The sequence below is a fragment of the Lepidochelys olivacea genome (assembly GCF_965140295.1).
Source record: "Lepidochelys olivacea isolate rLepOli2 genome assembly, chromosome: 14".
In the NCBI taxonomy this organism is placed as follows: Eukaryota; Metazoa; Chordata; order Testudines; family Cheloniidae; genus Lepidochelys; species Lepidochelys olivacea.
This window is the reverse complement of record NC_140424.1, coordinates 45,012,725-45,032,084: the sequence shown is the minus strand read 5'-3', so window position 1 is coordinate 45,032,084 and position 19,360 is coordinate 45,012,725. Positions and strand designations below refer to the sequence as shown.

At 71.5% G+C, this 19,360-nt stretch overlaps 2 protein-coding genes across 3 annotated transcripts; one reads left to right on the top strand and one right to left on the bottom strand.

Annotated features, from left to right (window-relative positions):
- Window positions 1-1,685: 1,685 nt before the first annotated feature.
- On the top strand, window positions 1,686-12,167 carry CFB (complement factor B; the record flags this gene model as incomplete). Its single annotated transcript, XM_084648104.1, has 19 exons — window positions 1,686-1,734; window positions 1,822-1,998; window positions 2,142-2,357; window positions 2,861-3,046; window positions 3,357-3,530; window positions 3,647-3,742; window positions 4,099-4,235; window positions 4,746-4,884; window positions 5,253-5,405; window positions 6,944-7,045; window positions 7,436-7,573; window positions 8,360-8,457; window positions 8,836-8,953; window positions 9,253-9,406; window positions 9,480-9,559; window positions 10,800-10,900; window positions 11,133-11,265; window positions 11,580-11,629; window positions 11,866-12,167. 19 exons carry the CDS (start codon window positions 1,686-1,688, stop codon window positions 12,013-12,015), a joined length of 2,451 nt encoding a protein of 816 aa, XP_084504230.1. The 3' UTR covers window positions 12,016-12,167.
- A 508-nt stretch (window positions 12,168-12,675) lies between these two features.
- NELFE (negative elongation factor complex member E) lies at window positions 12,676-18,636 on the bottom strand. Of its 2 annotated transcripts, none has more exons than XM_084646954.1 (11): window positions 18,440-18,636; window positions 17,045-17,260; window positions 16,479-16,551; window positions 15,879-16,024; window positions 15,724-15,798; window positions 14,971-15,005; window positions 14,357-14,553; window positions 13,980-14,124; window positions 13,652-13,706; window positions 13,108-13,210; window positions 12,676-12,795 (listed from the first exon to the last, which is right to left on the bottom strand). In XM_084646954.1, exons 2-11 carry the CDS (start codon window positions 17,117-17,119, stop codon window positions 12,722-12,724), a joined length of 978 nt encoding a protein of 325 aa, XP_084503080.1. In that variant the 5' UTR covers window positions 17,120-17,260; window positions 18,440-18,636; the 3' UTR covers window positions 12,676-12,721. The 2 variants fall into 2 exon arrangements, with proteins under 2 accessions (XP_084503080.1, XP_084503079.1); XM_084646953.1 differs by having other exon boundaries at window positions 17,045-17,264; window positions 18,440-18,635.
- Window positions 18,637-19,360: the final 724 nt, after the last annotated feature.

Below are 19,360 nucleotides of genomic sequence, written 5' to 3'. Positions count from 1 at the left end.
GCACATCCCCCCAGCACTGCGAGCTTCCCCATGGCAGTGCCCTCAGCTGGGCATCTCCCAGCGTTGTGAATTTCCACATGGCAGTACCCCTGGCTGTGTACCCTAGGGCTGTGAACTTCCCCACAGCAGTGCCCCCAGCCGTGCTCCTGTGACGAAGTGGGAATGTTTTAATGTTTTCTCTGAATACTGTGTGGGTGCCTCAGTTTCCCCTAGGCATTTCCTAAGTCTCTAGGTGGTGCGACAAGGGGGTAGGATGGTGTCTGCACCGAGACTGGCCGACACCCCGTCTCCTGGCCGCTGATGGCCTGGGCCCCTCCCCGGCAAGGTGCCAGCTGAAGGGGCTGGAGAACGGAGAGATCAGGTGGCCTCCTGGCCCGGGAAAGACAAAGGCCGGAGGAGGGGGGGAGAGTTTCAGTGTGGAGCTGGCTGGGGAAACGCGGGGGGGGGCGGCTGCAGGGGAAAGCCCGGGGCTGGGGGGGGAAGGCCCGGGGCTGGGGGGGGAAGGCCCAGCACCGGGGTCCAGGCTCCCCCCCAACATGGACCCGGCTGAGGGGTCCTGTTCTCTGCACCTGGACCATGTTCCTGTCGTCTAATAAACCTTCTGTTTCGCCGGCTGGATGAGAGTCCTGGGGAATCGCAGGAAATGGGGGGTGCAGGGCCCTGACTCCCCCACCCTCTGTGACAGCACCCTAGGGCTGTGAGCTTCCGCACAGCAGTGCCTCTTGCCAGGCAACCCAGGTTTGTGAGCTTCCCCATGGCAGTGCCCCTGATTGGGCACCCCAGCACTGTGAGCTTCCTCACAGCAGTGCCCCTGGCCAGGGCTGCGAGCTTCCCCCTGGCAGTGCCCCCAGTCGGGCACCCCCCCCAGTGCTGTGAGCTTCTCCACAGCAGTGCCCTCTTATCTCATTCCCTTCTCCAGGGGTCTGACTCCCCTCCCCAGGCAGGCAGGCCCAGGACAGGGGTGAACGGGTGGTTCTCAGCCAGACTGGGGGCAGGGAGTGGAAGGGGGAGGGCGCTGGGGGCCGTGACCCCCCTGTATACAAATACAGACCTTGGACTTGGGCCCCCCATGTGCTTGCTGCGTGTCTGGGGTGGGATTGGAGTGGGAGGCTGGGAGCCAGGACTCCTGGGTTCTCTTCTCACCCTCCTTTACCCAACCGAAGCTGCCAGTTCTTAGGAAAGGCAGTGGGTGCCCCCCCCGCCCGCGGTTTGGCCCCGGGCCAGGGGCAGCTGGCGGCCGGTGCAGGAAAGCGGAAGTTTATTTAGGGAGGGGAATAATTCGGGAGGGGAATTAAGGGGGGGGGGCATTTCCCAAAAGTCAGCTGGCCAGTTGGGCTGGGGGGGAAGGGATCCCCCCGCCTCCATGTGCCCCCACCCTTGATCCCCCTCCTGATGCTGGCTCATTCCCCGCCCCCCCCCCCGCCAATTCCCCTCAGACCGCCCCCCCCCCGTCATTTCCCAGACACGCTACAGGGCAGGTTTCGCAAGGGGCAGCGGGAACTGGCAGAGACAGACCCCCCCCCGCCCCCCAGGTCCCCCTCAACCCCCTCCCTCCGCCACTTGCCCCCACAACCCCTCCCCCTCCCTCCGAGCACCTGCCCCAGAGCCGCCCCCCAGCCCCGCCCCAGGGCAGCGGGGCTCGGCCAGACCCGGCTCCGCTCAGCCCCGCACGGACGCACGGAGCGATGGGACCCGCAGCCCCACTGCTCGCCTGGCTCATGGCGCTGAGCCTCGGTGGGTCCCCCCGCCCCCCAACTGCCCCCCCGGCAGCCCCACAACCCGGCCCTCAACTCAGCCCCTTAACCAGGCTCCTTAGCGCAGCCAGCCCCACGCAGGGGCCTCCCCAGCCCAGCCCCCCAACCCAGCCAGCCCCTCCCAGCTCAGGGCCCCCAGCCTGGCTGGACCCCCCTGCCAGCCAGTCCCGCCCCCCACCCCGGGACTCGGTCAGAAAGGGGGATAATTGGGGTCGGTCCGACACATATTGCCCCTGCCCGGCAGGTGGGTTTTTATGGGTCCCACGCAAATGGCCGGGCGCCCCCTGGCTGGACGGGGGGGATATTTGGGGGGGCCCCACACCAATGGCCGGGCGCGGGGGGGGTCCCTGGCTTTGCCCTGACACTCTGGTGTCCCCCCCACCCCAGGCACGGCCGCCAGCGACGCCCCGAGCTGCGACCCCCAGGCGGCGCCGATCGTGGGGGGCTCGGCCAAGTTGCAGCGGGAGGGGCAGGTGCTGGTCTACCAGTGCCCCGAGGGGCAGTTCCCCTACCCCACGCCGGTCCGCCAGTGCCGCGCCGACAGCCGCTGGAGCCCCCTGAGAGCCCGCGACGGCCGCCCCTTCGCCAAGGCCGAGTGCAGAGGTGCGGGGCCAGGGGAGGCTGGGGGCCATGGGGGGGGCCTGGGAGCTGGGGGGGGTTGGGGGCCGGGGGGGTGTCCGGGAGCCGGGGGGGGTTCGGATCCCGTGCGGAGGCGAGGGGCCGTGGGGGGTGTCCGGGGGCCGGGGAGGGGCTGGGAGCTGGGGGGGGGTTCGGATGCCGGGGGAGGCGGGGGGGGGTTCGGATGTCGGGGGAGGCGGGAGGCCGGGGGGGTGTCCGGGTGCCGGGGGGGGTTCGGGTGCCGGAGGAGGCGGGGGGCCGGGGGAGATGTCCGGATGCCGGGGGGTGTCTGGGAGCCGGGGGGGGGTTCGGATGCTGGGGGAGGCGGGGAGCCGGGGGGGGGGTTCGGATGCCGCGGGAAGCGGGGGGGTGTCTGGGAGGCGGGGGGGGGTCCGGGTGCCGGGGGAGGCCGGGGGGGGTCCGGGTGCCGGGGGGGGTCCGGGTGCCGGGGGGGGGTCCCGGGACAGACCGCCCCCCTGTCCCCGCAGCGATCCAGTGCCTGGGCCCGCTGGAGTTCGACAACGGGCACTTCCACCCGCGCCAGCCCCGCTACAACATCAGCCAGACTCTGACCTTCGAGTGCTTCGAGGGGTACACGCTGCGCGGGCCCCCCGTCCGCACCTGCCTGCCCAACGGGAAGTGGAGCCGCGGGACGGCCATCTGCGACGACGGAGGTGAGGGGGGAGCCGCGTGCTCGGGCAGGCCCCGACCTGGGCCAACGCGCCCCGACAGGGGTCCACACGGGCGAGCACGCCCCAAGCCAGGCTGACGCTCCCGGACACGCCCCGACAGGGGTCCACACGGGCGAGCACGCCCCAAGCCAGGCTGACGCTCCCGGACACGCCCCGACACGGGCCCACACGCCCCGACACGGCTTGGCACGGGCCGACACCCCCCAGCTGGGGCCCACACCCCCGACACGGGTTGACACGGGCCCACACCCCCCAGCAGGGGCTGACATGCTGACACCCCCTCTCCCCGCAGAGGGCCAGTGTCCGGATCCCGGCATCCCCATCGGGGCGATGAAGGACGGGCAGCAGTACCGGGTGGAGGATCGGGTCCGGTACCGGTGCGCCCGGGGGCTCGTCATGTTCGGGTCCAAAGAACGGACCTGCCAGGAGTCCGGAGCCTGGAGCGGGACAGAACCGCAGTGTCGAGGTGATGAGATGGGGGGAACGGGGGAGGGGGCGGCGTGGGGGGGAACGGGGGAGGGGGCGGTGTGGGGGAGTGACCCCCAGTTTCTCAGCCCCCCCCATTTCTTCCTGCCCCCCCAGACCCGTCCACCTACGACACCCCCGAGGAAGTGGCCTCCACGTTCATCGCCTCCCTCTCGGAGACCGTGGAGGTGGCCGATCCGAACCGGTCCACCTGTGAGTCACGTGTGGGGGGGGGGTTCGGGGGGGGGAGGCCGGGGAGCTGAGGGAGGATCACAGTTTGAGGGGGGAGGGCAGCCTGCTGGAGTTGGGGGATCACAGGCCGGGGGGGCAGGAATAGGGAGTTTGTTGTGCGGGGGGGGGTCAGGATGGGCATGGGGGGGGCAGCTGGGGGGCCGTGGCTGAGAGGCCTGCCTGGTTGCTGGGGGAGGGGGCGGGAAGCCCTGCCGGGGGGTGTGGGGGTGTGGGGGGGCTCTGCCAGGGGGCGTGGGGGTGCAGCAGGGGGGCATCCGGCTGGGGTGCGTGGGAGGGCGGAGGGGGGTCCGGCCGGCGCTGACCTCCCGCCCCCCCAGCGGAGAACGTGAAGCGCAAGATCCGGATCGAGGCCGGCGGGTCCATGAACATTTACCTGGTGCTGGACGCCTCCGACAGCGTGGGGGAGGGCAACTTCTCCCTCGCCCGCGACGCCCTGGTCCAGCTCATCGAGAAGGTGGGGACCCGCCCCCCAAACCCCGGCACCCCCCAAATCCCCTGGGAACCCCAACCTCCTGCCCCCCAACAAAACACCTCGGGCACCCCAAAGTCCCCAGCCCCCCAAAAGCTCAGCACCTCAGGCCCCCCCACCTTCACCAGCCACCCAAAACCCCCAGCAGCCTGGGCAGCCCCTAAGCCCCCCAATATCCCCAACGCCAGCACCCGTGGGGCCTTCCAGCTCCCCCCATACCCGCCACCCTCCCTGGCCACCCCCCACAGACCTCACAATCCCCAGCCCCCCAGGACCTCCACAAGCCCAGGGGCTTGGGGGCCCCCAACTGCCCCTGCACACCCGCTCCCCACACCCCCACTCTGTGCACCCCCCGCAACCAGACCCTTAGCCCCAACCCCAGGGTGCCCCATAACTGAGCCCCTCACCCGGGGGGGGGCAGCAAGACACCTGCCCCGTGCCCAATGGGTGCCCCCGCGGCCCCCCCCCGCCCTGACGCTCGCCCCCCCCCCGCAGATCTCCAGCTACGGGGTCTTTCCCCGCTACGGGGTCCTGACCTTCGCCACCGACCCCCACATCGTGGTCAGCACCTTGGACCCCCAGAGCAGCGACGCCGACTGGGTCAGCACCAAGCTGGGGGAGCTGAAATACGACAGTGAGTCGGGGGGGCGGGGGCTCGGGGGGGGGCTGCAGGGGGCTGGGGGCTCCGTGGGGTCACTGTGGGGGGGCTGCAGGCGGCTCGGTGGGGGTCTTGGGGGGACATGGGGGCAGGGGCTCTTGGGGGGGTCACTGCAGGTGCTGTGGGGGGCTCCGTGGGGTCACTGTGGGGGGGCTGCAGGCGGCTCGGGGGGGGTCTTGGGGGGACATGGGGGCAGGGGCTCTTGGGGGGGTCACTGCAGGTGCTGTGGGGGGCTCCGTGGGGGTCACTGTGGGGGGGCTGCAGGCGGCTCGGGGGGGGGACGCGGGGGCTCGGGGGGTGGCCGCGGGGGGCCCGGCCGCCCTGACCCCCCCGCGCCCCCCCAGGCCACAAGCTGCGGAGCGGCACCAACACGCGGGCCGCGCTCCAGGCCGTGCTCAACATGGTGATCCAGCAGGAGCAGGACGAGCTGCGGCGCGGCCACAAGGTGGCGCCCGTCGCCAACTCCACCCGCCACGTGCTGATCCTCATGACGGACGGTGAGACCCTGAACCCCCGAACCCCCCGAACCCCTGTACCCCTGAACACCCCCGTACCCCAACTCCACCCGCCACGTGCTGATCCTCATGACGGACGGTGAGACCCTGAACCCCCGAACCCCCCGAACCCCTGTACCCCTGAACACCCCCGTACCCCAACTCCACCCGCCACGTGCTGATCCTCATGACGGACGGTGAGACCCCGAACCCCCAAACCCCGAACCCCCAAACCCCTGTACCCCTGAACACCCCCGTACCCCAACTCCACCCGCCACGTGCTGATCCTCATGATGGACGGTGAGACCCCAAACCCCCAAACCCCTGTACCCCTGAACACCCCCGTACCCCAACTCCACCCGCCACGTGCTGATCCTCATGACGGATGGTGAGACCCCGAACCCCCAGAACCCCCAAACCCCCGAACCCCAAAACCCCTGTACCGCTGAACACCCCCGTACCCCAACTCCACCCGCCACGTGCTGATCCTCATGACGGACGGTGAGACCCCGAACCCCCGAACCCCCCAACCCCCTGCACCCCTGAACACCCCCGTACCCCAACTCCACCCGCCACGTGCTGATCCTCATGACGGACGGTGAGACCCTGAACCCCAAAACCCCCCAAACCCCCCGAACCCCCTGTACCCCTGAACACCCCCGTACCCCAACTCCACCCGCCACGTGCTGATCCTCATGACGGACGGTGAGACTCCGAACCCCCGAACCCCCCGAACCCCAAAACCCCCTGCACCCCCCCGTACCCCAACTCCACCCGCCACGTGCTGATCCTCGTGACGGACGGTGAGACCCCAAACCCCCCCGAACCCCCTGTACCCCTGAACACCCCCGTACCCCAACTCCACCCGCCACGTGCTGATCCTCATGACGGACGGTGAGACCCCGAACCCCCGAACCCCTGTACCCCTGAACACCCCCGTACCCCAACTCCACCCGCCACGTGCTGATCCTCATGACGGACGGTGAGACCCCGAACCCCCAAACCCCCGGTACCCCTGAACACCCCCGTACCCCAACTCCACCCGCCACATGCTGATCCTCATGACGGACGGTGAGACCCCGAACCCCCGTACCCCAAAAACCCCTGTACCCCTGAACACCCCCGTACCCCAACTCCACCTGCCACGTGCTGATCCTCATGATGGACGGTGAGACCCCCCAACTCCCCCTGTACCCCAAACCTCCCTGTACCCCCATACCCCAAACCCTCCTGTACCCCTGAACTCCCCATACCCCAACTCCACCTGCCACGTGCTGATCCTCATGACAGACGGTGAGACCCCCAACCCCTCTGTATCCCCAAACCCCTCTGGGCCCTGAACCCCCCAGAGCCCCTGTACCCCCGAACACCTCTAGAGTTCCCTATGCCCTGCCCAGCCCCACTGAAGCCCCAACCCCCCTATCCCCCGAAGCTCCCTGGCTCCAGGCAGCCCCTCAGCCTCTGGACCAGAGCCCCCCACCCCTCCCACAGCCCCCACCGGTGCCCAACCCCCTCCCCCCTCACTCTCCTCTTCCCCCCAGGGAACACCAACATGGGGGGCTCCCCGGTGCCGGTGGTGGGGCAGATCCGGGAGCTTCTGAGCATCGGCCGGGACAGCCGCAACCCCCGCGAGGACTACCTGGGTGAGGGGGGCCCGGGCCTGGGGGGGCCGCAGGAGTGGGGCAGACCATTGAGGGTCCATGAGGGGCTGCGAAGGGGAGATCCATAGGGCTGGGGTCAATGTGGGGCTCCACCGGGGAGGAGGTCCATAGGGGTTGGGTCGGGATGCGGGTCTGTGGAGGGCTCTGGGGTTGGGGGAAGTCCATGGGGGTGGGGAGATCCATGGGGGAGAGACATGGGGTCGGCAAGAGGGGTCCATGGGGGACTCTGGTGGGAGGTCCATGTGGGTGGGGAGGGCCATAGGGGAGGGATGTGAGGTTGGTGAGGGGCTCTGGGGGGGCTCCATGGGGGGAAGGGCCGGCGGGGGGGTTCCATGGGGTCTCCACCAGCCCAGCTCACCCCCCCACACACAGATATCTACGTGTTCGGGATCGGGGCCCTGGTGAACCAGGTGAACATCGCGGAGCTGGCCTCCAAGAAGGACCACGAGACTCACGTCTTCCACATGCGGGACATCGAGGACCTGCAGAAGGCCTTCCACGACATGATCGGTACGCCGGGACCCCCGGCATCCGGCTCCCCGGCCCCCTCTGCCCCGGGACCCCCGGCGTCCGGCTCCCCGGCCCCCTCTCTCCCATCTCCCGGGACCCCCAGCGTCCGGCTCCCCGGCCCCCTCTGCCCCGGGACCCCCGGCGTCCGGCTCCCCGGCCCCCTCTCTCCCATCTCCCGGGACCCCCGGCGTCCGGCTCCCCAGCCCCCTCTGCCCCGCGACCCCCGGCGTCCGGCTCCCCGGCCCCCTCTCTCCCATCTCCCGGGACCCCCAGCGTCCGGCTCCCCGGCCCCCTCTGCCCCGGGACCCCCGGCGTCCGGCTCCCCGGCCCCCTCTCTCCCATCTCCCGGGACCCCCAGCATCCGGCTCCCCGGCCCCCTCTGCCCCGGGATCCCCGGCGTCCGGCTCCCCGGCCCCCTCTCTCTCATATCCCGGGACGTCCGGCTCCCCGGCCCCCTCTGCCCCGGGACCCCTGGCGACCATCTCCCCGGCCCCCTCTCTCCCATCTCCCGGGACCCCCGGCGTCCGGCTCCCTGGCCCCCTCTGCCCCGGGACCCCCGGCGACCAGCTCCCCAGCCCCCTCTCTCCCATCTCCCGGGACCCCCGGCGACCGGCTCCCCGGCCCCCTCTCTCCCATCTCCCGGGACCCCCGGCGTCCGGCTCCCAGCCCCCCACCCCCTCTGGGAACCCCGGCATCAGGCACCTCATCCCCGCTCTGGGCACTAGACCCCACTCCCCACCCCGGGCTGGGAGAGAACCCAGGCGTCCTGACCCCGTCTCCCCCCAGACGAGAGCGAGACACTGAGCATGTGCGGGCTGGGCTGGGAGTTCGAGAAGGCCGAGGACCACCAGAAAAACCCCTGGCACGTCAGCATCAAAATCGCCGTGAGTGGGGGGGTCGTGTGGGGCACAGGGGTGCTGGGTGGGGGGGCGTGTGGGGCATGTGGGGGTGGGGCACAGGGGTGCTGGGTGGGGGGGCGTGTGGGCCTCGAGGCTCTGGGGGAAGAGGGAGCTGGAGGCGAAGGGGGTGGGTTGGGAAGGTCACCGGGGGAGGGGGGGGTTATGGGGGGCCGGGGGTTGGGGTAATGGGGCACCAGCTGGGTGGGGGAGCCGCCCTCTCATGCCGGGGTCCCTGAGTCAGGCTGCGCCCACTACCCGGCTGCTGGGCCCCCCCACGGGATCCCGGCTTCGGCCCCCCCCGCCCCCGGGGCCGGTCTCCCCCCATGCCCCCCCGGCGGCACCCTCACCCCCCTCCCTCCGCAGCGCCCCGGGAAGGGGCTGGAGTCCTGCAAGGGGGCCCTGGTCTCCGAGTACTTCGTCCTCACGGCCGCCCACTGCTTCAACATCGACGACCGGGCCCACTGGATCACCGTGGACATGGGTGAGCCGGACGCCTGGGTTCTCCCCTGGCTCGGGGAGGGGTGCGAGCTGGGGACGGAGCCGGACGCCTGGGTTCTCCCCTGGCTCGGGGAGGGGTGCGAGCTGGGGACGGAGCCGGACGCCTGGGTTCTCCCCTGGCTCGGGGAGGGGTGCGAGCTGGGGACGGAGCCGGACGCCTGGGTTCTCCCCTGGCTCGGGGAGGGGTGCGAGCTGGGGACGGAGCCGGACGCCTGGGTTCTCCCCTGGCTCGGGGAGGGGTGCGAGCTGGGGACGGAGCCGGACGCCTGGGTTCTCCCCCAGGGAAGGCGACCTCGGTGAACAGGGTGGCCGGACTCTGGAGTCACCCCCAGTACAACATCGGGAAGCTCAAGGGGGCCGGGATCCCCGAGTTCTACGACTACGACGTGGCCCTGCTGAAACTCACCCAGAAGGTCAAGTTCTCCTTCGACTCCCGGTGAGTGGGGGTCCCGGGGCCCCTCCCCTGCTGGCCCCCCAGCCACCCGCTGACCCTCTGCTGCCCCCCACAGGCCCATCTGCCTGCCCTGCACGGAGGGCACCACCCGCGCCCTGCGCAAAGCCCACCCGCAGACCACCTGCAACGACCACAGTAAGAGAGGCCCCCCCGCGGCCCCCCCAGTGCCCCTCGCTCCCGCCCCGCAGCCTCCTGCCCCCCCGGTGCCCCTCGCTCCCGCCCCGCGGCCTCCTGCCCCCCCCAGTGCCCCTCGTGCCAGCCCCGCGGCCTCCTGCCCCCCGGTGCCCCTCGTGCCAGCCCCGCGGCCTCCTGCCCCCCCAGTGCCCCTCGTGCCAGCCCCGCAGCCCCCCCAGTGCCCCTCGCTCCCGCCCCGCGGCCTCCCGCCCCCCCCAGTGCCCCTCGTGCCAGCCCCGCGGCCTCCTGCCCCCTCGGTGCCCCTCGTGCCAGCCCCACGGCCCCCCCAGTGCCCCTCGCTCCCGCCCCGCAGCCTCCTGCCCCCCCAGTGCCCCTCGCTCCCGCCCCGCGGCCTCCTGCCCCCCCCGGTGCCCCTCGCTCCCGCCCCGCGGCCTCCTGCCCCCCCCAGTGCCCCTCGTGCCAGCCCCGCGGCCTCCTGCCCCCCCGGTGCCCCTCGTGCCAGCCCCGCGGCCTCCTGCCCCCCCAGTGCCCCTCGTGCCAGCCCCGCGGCCCCCCCAGTGCCCCTCGCTCCCGCCCCGCGGCCTCCCGCCCCCCCCAGTGCCCCTCGTGCCAGCCCCGCGGCCTCCTGCCCCCCCGGTGCCCCTCGTGCCAGCCCCACGGCCCCCCCAGTGCCCCTCGCTCCCGCCCCGCAGCCTCCTGCCCCCCCAGTGCCCCTCGCTCCCGCCCCGCGGCCTCCTGCCCCCCCCGGTGCCCCTCGCTCCCGCCCCGCGGCCTCCTGCCCCCCCCAGTGCCCCTCGTGCCAGCCCCGCGGCCTCCTGCCCCCCCCAGTGCCCCTCGTGCCAGCCCCGCGGCCCCCCCAGTGCCCCTCGCTCCCGCCCCGCAGCCTCCTGCCCCCCCGGTGACCCTCACTCCCGCCCCGCGGCCCCTGCCCCCCCGGGGCCCCTTGCTCCCACCCTGCGGCCCCCCCGGGGCCCCTCGCTCCCGCCCCGTGGCCTCCTGCCACCCGGTGCCCCTCGTGCCAGCCCCGCGGCCCCCCCAGTGCCCCTCACACCCGCCCCGCGGCCCCTTGCTCCCGCCCTGCGGCCCCCTGCCCCCACCCCCAGAGCTGCCGGTGCCCCTCACTCCTGCCCCGCAGCCCCCTGCCGGTGCCCCTCATTCCCAAGCTGCAGCCCCCTGCCCCCCAGCGCCGCGGGTGCCCCTCCCTCCGGCCCCGCAGCCCTGAGTCTCGCTGGGCCCCTAGAGCGGCTGCTGCTGACGGTGGGCGAGATCCCGGCGCTCTTCGTGCACGAGGACAGGAAGAAGCTGGAGCGGAAACACGTGAACATCAAGAACGGTGTCAAGGTGAGGGACCCCGCCGTCCGGGACGGGTGGGAGCGGGCGCCCCGAGAGGGGACAGGCCCCCTGCCTCGCCCCCCCCAGCCGGGCTGGCCCCCGCAGGCCGGGGGAGCTGCGGGGCGGGCTCAGTGGGGTGCCCTATGCCAGGCGGGGGCGCCCCCGGGGGTGTCTCGGGGCGGTGGGAGCCCCCGGGGGGCGTGGGGGGGCCCCGCGGTGCTGAGCCTCCCTCTGCCCCCAGAGATCAGCCTGCGAAGCCGACGCGAAGAAGGCGCCGATCTACGTCAACGTGACGGACGTGAAGCAGGTGGTGACGCCCCGATTCCTCTGCACCGGGGGGATCGACCCCGTCGTAGACCCCAACACCTGCAAGGGTGAGCGCTGCCCCCCGGGGGGGATCCCCCAGGGGCCCCCGAATCTCCCCCACTCAGCCCCCGGCTCCCCACTGGCCCCAGGTTGGGATTCCCCCCAGGGGCCCCCTGGATCCTCACAGCCCCCCCACCCTGGGCTTCCCCCAGAGCCCCCAAATCTCCCCCAGCCACCCCCCAGATCCTCACATCCCCCCCGGGCTAGGATCCCTCCAGCCCCAACTGTCAACCCCTGGCCAGCAGCAGGGATCCCCCAGCTCCCTGCCACGACCTCCCTGCTCCCCCCCCAGCTCCCTCTAACCATCTTCTTCCTCCCGCAGGCGACTCTGGAGGCCCCCTCATCATCCCCAAGGGCAAACGCTTCTTCCAGGTGAGAGCTGCCCCCCATCCCTGCCCCGGGGGAGCCGGCGCCCCCTGGAGGGGACAGGCCCCACCCCTCTGAGCCAGCCAGTCCCCGCCCTGGGGCCGGGTGGGAGCGACCACCCCCTAGACGGGACAGGCCCCCCCTTCTCAGTCCTTGCCTTCTGCCAATCAGGGGAGCTGTCCCTGGGGTTCTGGTGGGTCCTACACAAATGGCCGCCCCTGACTGCCCCCTTCCCTCCCCAGGTGGGCGTGATCAGCTGGGGGGTGTTCGACGTCTGCAAGCAGCCCAAGCGCAAGGCCCCGGCCTACGCCCGCGACTTCCACCTGAACCTCTTCACCGTGCTGCCCTGGCTGCGGGAGAAGCTGGCCGAGGAGGGGCTGGGCTTCATCTGAGGGGGGCCGGGGGGACCCCAGCCTATCCCCAGCCCCCAGCCGCCGGCTGCCCCTCATGGAGGGACAGGAGCCCCCCCCACGTCCCTGTAAATAAAGGTTCGGTTCCCAGCCCTGCTGGATGGCCCGGCTGGGAGGCCCATGAAAAGAGAGAACTCGTCCCATGACTGGGGGGGCTGTGCTGTGGGGCGGGGGCAGCAGGGGGCTCTCCCCGGGCAGTCAGGGGCTGTGCTGTGAGGAGCGGGGTGGGGGGACGGGGTGGGGGGCAGCAAGGGGCTGTGCTGTGGGGAGCGGGGCGGGGGGCAGCAGGGGGCTCTCCCCGGGCAGTCAGGGGCTGTGCTGTGAGGAGCGGGGTGGGGGGACGGGGTGGGGGGCAGCAGGGGGCTCTCCCCGGGCAGTCAGAGGCTGTGCTGTGAGGAGCGGGGTGGGGGGACGGGGTGGGGGGCAGCAGGGGGCTCTCCCCGGGCAGTCAGGGGCTGTGCTGTGAGGAGCGGGGTGGGGGGACGGGGTGGGGGGCAGCAGGGGGCTCTCCCCGGGCAGTCAGGGGCTGTGCTGTGAGGAGCGGGGTGGGGGGACGGGGTGGGGGGCAGCAGGGGGCTGTGCTGTGGGGAGCGGGGCGGGGGGCAGCAGGGGGCTCTCCCTGGGGAAGGCAGACTCAGGTGGTGCAGTTTCAGTGAGTTTATTAAGGTGCTAACGAGCCCCCGCCGGATCAGAACAGGTCCTCGTTATAGACCACTTGCGAGCGCTTGTCCCGGTGGGAGCCCTTCGCGCTGTTCTTCACGGCTGGGGGAGGGATGGGAGGGGGTTAGTGCTGGCTGGGGAGACAGTCCCCCCCAAACACACACCCAGCTGGGTTAGAACCCAGGCGTCCCTGCTCCCAACCACTAGACCCCACTCCCCTCCCCGAGCCAGGGAGAGAACCCAGGAGTCCGGGCTCGCAGCCTCCCTGCTCTAATCACCAGACTCCCCTCCCCTCCCCGAGCTGGGGAGAGAACCCAGGCGTCCGGGCTCCCAGCCCCCCCCACTCTAACCCACCACACCCCCTCCCCCACCCCGAGCAGGGAGTGGACCCAGGCGACCGGCCCGCCCGCTTACCCAGTGATCCCCAGACGGATTTCCCGGTGGCCGCGTCCAGCATGGGCTGTTTGCGCGCGATGCTGACTTTCAGCTGCACGTCCTCAACCACGGCCCCGTTGAGCTGTGGGGAGAAGGGGGCACGGCTCAGAGCCCAGCCCCTCTGCCCCCAGCCGAGCCCACAGCGCCGGGCAAGGGGTCCCTGGGGAACCTGCCCCGCCCCACCCCAAAGCCAGCCGCATCCCAGCACCAGGCAAGGGGTCTCCGGGGAACCTGCCCCGCCCCACCCCAGAGCCAGCCGCATCCCAGCACCAGACGAGAGGTCTCCAGGGAACCTGCCCCGCCCCAGAGCCAGCTGCATGTCAGTGACGGGCGAGGGGTCCCTGGGTAACCAGCCCCACCCCAGAGCCAGCTGCATCCCCGTGCCGGGAGAGGGGTCCCCGGGGAACCAGCCCCCGCCCCGCCCCAGAGCCAGCTGCATGTCAGTGACGGGTGAGGGGTCCCTGGGTAACCAGCCCCACCCTGCCCCAGAGCCAGCGGCGTTGCCAGGCCAGGGGGGCCGTACCTCAGCAATGGCCTGATCCGCTGACTCCATCTTCTCATACGTGACGAAGGCGCAACTGGGGGGCGAGATGTGAAAGGGGAGTCACTGGCCCCACCCCCTGCCACAGCCCTGCCCCTTTAACTCCTCCCCATTCTTTCCAGCCCCGCCCATTCCTCCTCTGAAGCCCATCCCTCCTTTAGCTCTGCCCTTCTGTGCCTTTGCCATATCCTAGCTCCTCCCCTATTTCCTTCCAGTCCCACCCACTTGCCATAGCCACGCCCACTTCCAACTCAGGTCCCCTCTCTGCCCCACCCCTCAGCTGAAGCTCCACCCCTGACCCCGCCCTCACTTGCGGGGGTTGTCCATGGAGAGGTCGATGATGGTGCCGAAGGGGGAGAAGGCTCCGCGCAGCAGGCTCTGGGTCATGTCGGTGCCGTAGACGTAAACCGTGTTCCCCTTGCGTGGGGCCCGCCGGTCCGGGAACGAGTCCGACCCTGCGGGAGACGGGGTCAGAGCCGCCGGGGAGAGCAGAACCCAGGAGTCCGGGCTCCCAGCCCCCCACGCTCCAACCCACTAGACCCCAACTCCCCTCCCAGAGCCAGGGAGAGAACCCAGGAGTCTGGGCTCCCAGCCCCGCCTGCTCCAACCCACGAGACCCCAACTCTCCTCCCAGAGCCAGGGAAAGAACCCAGGCGTCCTGGCTCCCAGCCCCCTGTGGTGCCGTACGGCGGAAGCTGCTGTCCCGCTCCCGGTCCCGGTCCCTCTCGCGGTCCCTCTCCCGGCTCCGCTCCCGGCTCTGCTCCCGGTCGTAGTCCCACTCGAAGGTGCGCAGCCCCTCGCCGCGCTCCGGCTCCTTCTCGGGGTCCCTCTCGTCCTCTGGCTCCTTCTCGGGGTCCCGCAGGCGCTCGCTGGAGCTCACGAAGCTGCGGCGGGGCAGGATCGCACGCCGGGGTTACGGCAGTCACTGGGGGTCTGCCCCAGCCGGGCCAATGCGTGGGAGCGCTCGGGGGCCTGGGGCAGTTATGCGAGGGCGCTTAAGGGCCTGGCCTGTCTCGGGAGGGGCGCTCGGGGGCCCGTCCTGTCTCAGGGCAGTTATGGGAGGGGTGTTTGGGGGCCTGGGGCAGTTACGGGTAGGGCGCTCAGGGGCCTGGCCTGTCTCGGGAGGGGCGCTCGGGGCAGTTACGGGAGGGGTGCTCGGGGGCCCGTCCTGTCTCAGGGCAGTTATGGGAGGGGTGTTTGGGGGCCTGGGGCAGTTACGGGTAGGGCGCTTGGGGCCGGGCCTGTCTCGGGAGGGGCGCTCGGGGCCCAACCCGTCACAGGAGGGTCTCACGTCCACTCACCTCTCGTAGAGGGATTTCCGCTGGGGGCGCCGGGACTGGAGCAAACAGAAGAGAACGTCATCCCCTGTGAGCGCAGCCCAGCCCACCCCACCGAGTCGCGCTGGGAACCCCGGCGTCCGGGCCACGGCTCAGCATTCCAACCGCCCCTGCGGCAGGTGTCGACCTTGGACTCCCCTTCACCCCCTGCCCCATCTGCTCACAACTCCCCTCCCAAAGCTGGGACAGAACCCAGGAGTCCTGGCTCCCAGCCCGCCTGCTCTAACCCCCCAGACCCCACTCCCCTCCCACAGCTGGGATAGAACCCAGGAGTCCTGGCTCCCAGCCCGCCTGCTCTAACCCCCCAGACCCCACTCCCCTCCCACAGCTGGGATAGAACCCAGGAGTCCTGGCTCCCAGCCCGCCTGCTCTAACCCCCCAGACCCCACTCCCCTCCCACAGCTGGGATAGAACCCAGGAGTCCTGGCTCCCAGCCCGCCTGCTCTAACCCCCCAGACCCCACTCCCCTCCCACAGCTGGGATAGAACCCAGGAGTCCTGGCTCCCAGCCCGCCTGCTCTAACCCCCCAGACCCCACTCCCCTCCCACAGCTGGGATAGAACCCAGGAGTCCTGGCTCCCAGCCCGCCTGCTGTAACCCCCCAGACCCCACTCCCCTCCCAAAGCTGGGATAGAACCCAGGAGTCCTGGCTCCCAGCCCGCCTGCTGTAACCCCCCAGACCCCACTCCTCCCTCAGAGAACCCAGGCATCCGGGTACCTCCTGGCATTCGTCATCGGCCGACAGGCTGCGCTGGAATGGCTGGAAGGTCGGGGCTGGTCCTTTCTCAGGGTCCTAGGGAGAGACACAGAGTGAAGGGGTGTCCGGGGGGGGGGTCTCCGCCCCATGGCGCCCCCTGCCCCTCCTCCACTCACCTTCAGCTTCCCCTCCAGCGTCCGCGAGCGCTTGAACCCGCAGTTCTTGTTCTCCGCCTTGATGGCGCTGATGGCTCCCGTCTTCACCAGCATCTTGGCCTGCTCCGTGGCCGTGGCCGTGTCCACCACCGGCTGGTCTGAGATGGCTGGGGGGAGGGGCAGGGATAGGACCCAGGCGTCCGGGCTCCCCGCTGTAACCACCAGCCCCCACTCCCCTCCCAGTGCTGGGGAGAGAACCCAGGCGTCCGGGCTCCCCGCTGTAACCACCAGCCCTCACTCCCCTCCCAGTGCTGGGGAGAGAACCCAGGCGTCCGGGCTTCCCGCTGTAACCACCAGCCCCCACTCCCCTCCCAGTGCTGGGAAGAGAACCCAGGCGTCTGGGCTCCCCGCTGTAACCACCAGCCCCCACTCCCCTCCCAGTGCTGGGGAGAGAACCCAGGCGTCTGGGCTCCCCGCTGTAACCACCAGCCCTCACTCCCCTCCCAGTGCTGGGGAGAGAACCCAGGCCTCCGGGCTCCCAACGACCGCCCCGTGACCCCGCTCTGAACCCCAGCCCCCACCCCTCCTAGAGCTGGGGAGAAGCCAGGCGTCCGGGCTCACAGCGTTTAATGCCTCCCTGGCTGGCCTGGCTGGTCGAAGTCTGTTGCTTTTTCAGAGCCAGGAGAGCCTTTTTCTGGGGGTCAAAACGGAAAAGTCAGTGGGGGGCAGTTCCCCCTCCCCCCCTTCACCCCACGGCCCCGCATTCCCCTCCCTGCGCCCCACAGGCCCCACATTCCCCTCCCCACGCCTCATCGGCCCTGTACTCCCTGTCCCCGCATTCCCCTCCCCGCACCTCATGGGCCCCATGTTCCCCTCCCCAAACCTCATGGGCCCCACATTCCTGCCCCCCTGCCCCACGGGCCCCACATTCCCCTCCCCACACCTCATGGGCCCCACATTCCTGCCCCCCTGCCCCACATTCCCCTCCCCATGCCTCATGGGCCCCACATTCCTGCCCCCCTGCCCCACGGGCCCCACATTCTCCTCCCCATGTCTTATGAGCCCCACATTCCTGCTCCCCACCCCTATCCAGGCCCCACATTCCCCCCCTCCCTGCCCCTAGCCCAGCCCTCCGGGCCCATCTAGCCCAGTATCCCGCCTGCCGAGGGGGGGTTATGGGCTCTGACCTTCTTCTTCAGCTTAGCGAACTTCTTCTGCAGGGCCTCCTCTTCCTCGGTGAGGGCGGGGGGCAGGACGAGCATGGCGGGGGGCTAGTGCTGGCCAGCCCAGAACAGGAACCGGGAGCAGGGCTAAACGCCCACAGGCAGGGAGCCTCCTGGGGGGGGCTGTTCCAGGGCGAGCCCCCAGCGCTGCCCTGGGTCTGGTCACTGGTGCTGCGGGTCCTGCCTGAGGGAACAGACAGAGCCCTGACTCCCGGGGGGTTGCTTAGCTCCCCGCCCCCGGAAAGTACCCACAATCCCCTGGGGAAGGCTTTCACCAGCACCCACAGTGCACTGGGGCAGCCCCCAGCTTCTCCCACAATGCAGCCTGGCTGGGGAGAGCCCAGAATGCCCCAGGGCCCCTGGGGTGCACGGGACCCTGCCAATCCCACAATGCACCTGCTCTACCCAGAATGCCCCAGGGCCTAGGTCAACCGACACTCGGCATGGGCACCGCCGGCCTTCATTGCACCTGGCCCCCAGCCAACCTCAGCCAAGGTACCGCCATCCCATAATGCCACCGCTCCCACAATGCACTGGGGCCGATGCCAACCGCTCCCATGATACCCCTGGGCAGACACCGACCCCAGCGCACCTGGGGGAGCCCGCCCACGGCTCCCACGATGCACCGGGGCCGACGCCAACCCCCCAGCACCCTGTCACCCCCGCCAGCCGCTCCCATGATGCACCAGGACGCCCCCACCAGCCGCTCCCATGATGCACCAGGACGCCCCCGCCAGCCGCTCCCATGATGCACTGGGCCCCCCCCCACCAGCCGCTCCCATGATGCACCAGGACGCCCCCCACCAGCCGCTCCCATGATGCACTGGGCCCCCCCCACCAGCCGCTCCCATGATGCACCAGGACGCCCCCGCCAGCCGCTCCCATGATGCACTGGGCCCCCCCCCCCCACCAGCCGCTCCCATGATGCACCAGGACGCCCCCGCCAGCCACTCCCATGATGCACTGGGCCCCCCCCCCACCAGCCGCTCCCATGATGCACCAGGACGCCCCCGCCAGCCGCTCCCATGATGCACTGGGCCCCCCCCCCACCAGCCGCTCCCATGATGCACCAGGACGCCCCCGGCAGCCACTCCCATGATGCACTGGGCCCCCCCCCCCCACCAGCCGCTCCCATGATGCACCAGGACGCCCCCGCCAGCCACTCCCATGATGCACTGGGCCCCCCCCCCCACCAGCCGCTCCCATGATGCACCAGGACGCCCCCGGCAGCCACTCCCATGATGCACCAGGGCCGACGCCAACCCCTCCCCCCCCCCAGCGTCTCGGGACCCCTACAGCGAGGGGGGGGGCTGGAAGTCGGGGTCCCCGCGCGCCCAGCGCCCCCGCCCCCGCACTGACCCTCGCCGCTGCCCGTCGGTGGCCGCTCCGCGATGCCCCGCCCCCCGCTCCGCGGCCTATCGGCGGAGAGGCGCCGCTCATTGGCCTGCGCGGCGGCGCGAGGGCGGAGCGCTCAAAGGCGGGGCGGGGCGACTCATTTACATACGGGCCCCGCCCCCCGGGTGGGAAGACGAGAGACGCGTCCCGGCGCCGTGCCTCTGCTTTCCGGCTCGAGAGAGTCACTTCCGCCCCGCAGTGCTGCCCCTCGGCCCGGCTTCCGGCCCCGCTTCCGCCCCGCAGTGCTGCCCTCGGCCCGGCTTCCGGCCCCGCTTCCGCCCCGCAGGGAGATGAGCTGGCGGAGGGGGGAGCGCTTCCGGGGCAGGGGGCGGCCCGCGGCGGAGATGGAGAGGATGAGTGAGAGGGGGAGGGGATATGGGGGGCTGGGCTGGAAGGGGAGCGCTTGGGTGTCCGGGGGGCGGGGTGTCCGGGGGGTCGGGGGGAGCACTTGGGGGGCGAGGTGTCTGGGAGGAGTGGGGTGGGAGGGGAAGACTTGGGGGGGTGGGGTGTCTTGGAGAGGGGGGGTGGGAGGGGAGGACTGGGGGGGTGGGGTGTCTGGGGGAGCACTGGGGGGGTGGGAGGGGAGGACTGGGGGGTGTCCCAGAGAGTGGGGGGGTGGGAGGGGAGCACTTGGGGGGTGGGGGGAGCACTTGGGGGGTGAGGGGGAGCACTTGGGGGGTGGGGTGTCTGGGAGGGGTGGGGTGGGAGGGGAAGACTTGGGGGGGTGGGGTGTCTTGGAGAGGGGGGGTGGGAGGGGAGGACTGGGGGGGTGGGGTGTCTGGGGGAGCACTGGGGGGGTGGGAGGGGAGGACTGGGGGGGTGGGGTGTCTTGGAGAGGGGGGGCGGGAGGGGAGGACTTGGGGGTGGGGTGTCTGGGGGGTGGGG

What these genes read in the sequence shown, in the direction of transcription:
- NELFE (XM_084646954.1), bottom strand. Translation starts at nt 17,119, where the DNA reads ATGCTCGTCCTGCCCCCCGCCCTCACCGAGGAAGAGGAGGCCCTGCAG. An exon ending in CGCTGGAGGGGAAGCTGAAG is followed by an intron (nt 15,799 to 15,878) that starts GTGAGTGGAGGA and finishes GTCTCTCCCTAG; the next exon opens with GACCCTGAGAAAGGACCAGC. An exon ending in CGGAAATCCCTCTACGAGAG is followed by an intron (nt 14,554 to 14,970) that starts GTGAGTGGACGT and finishes GCCCCGCCGCAG; the next exon opens with CTTCGTGAGCTCCAGCGAGC.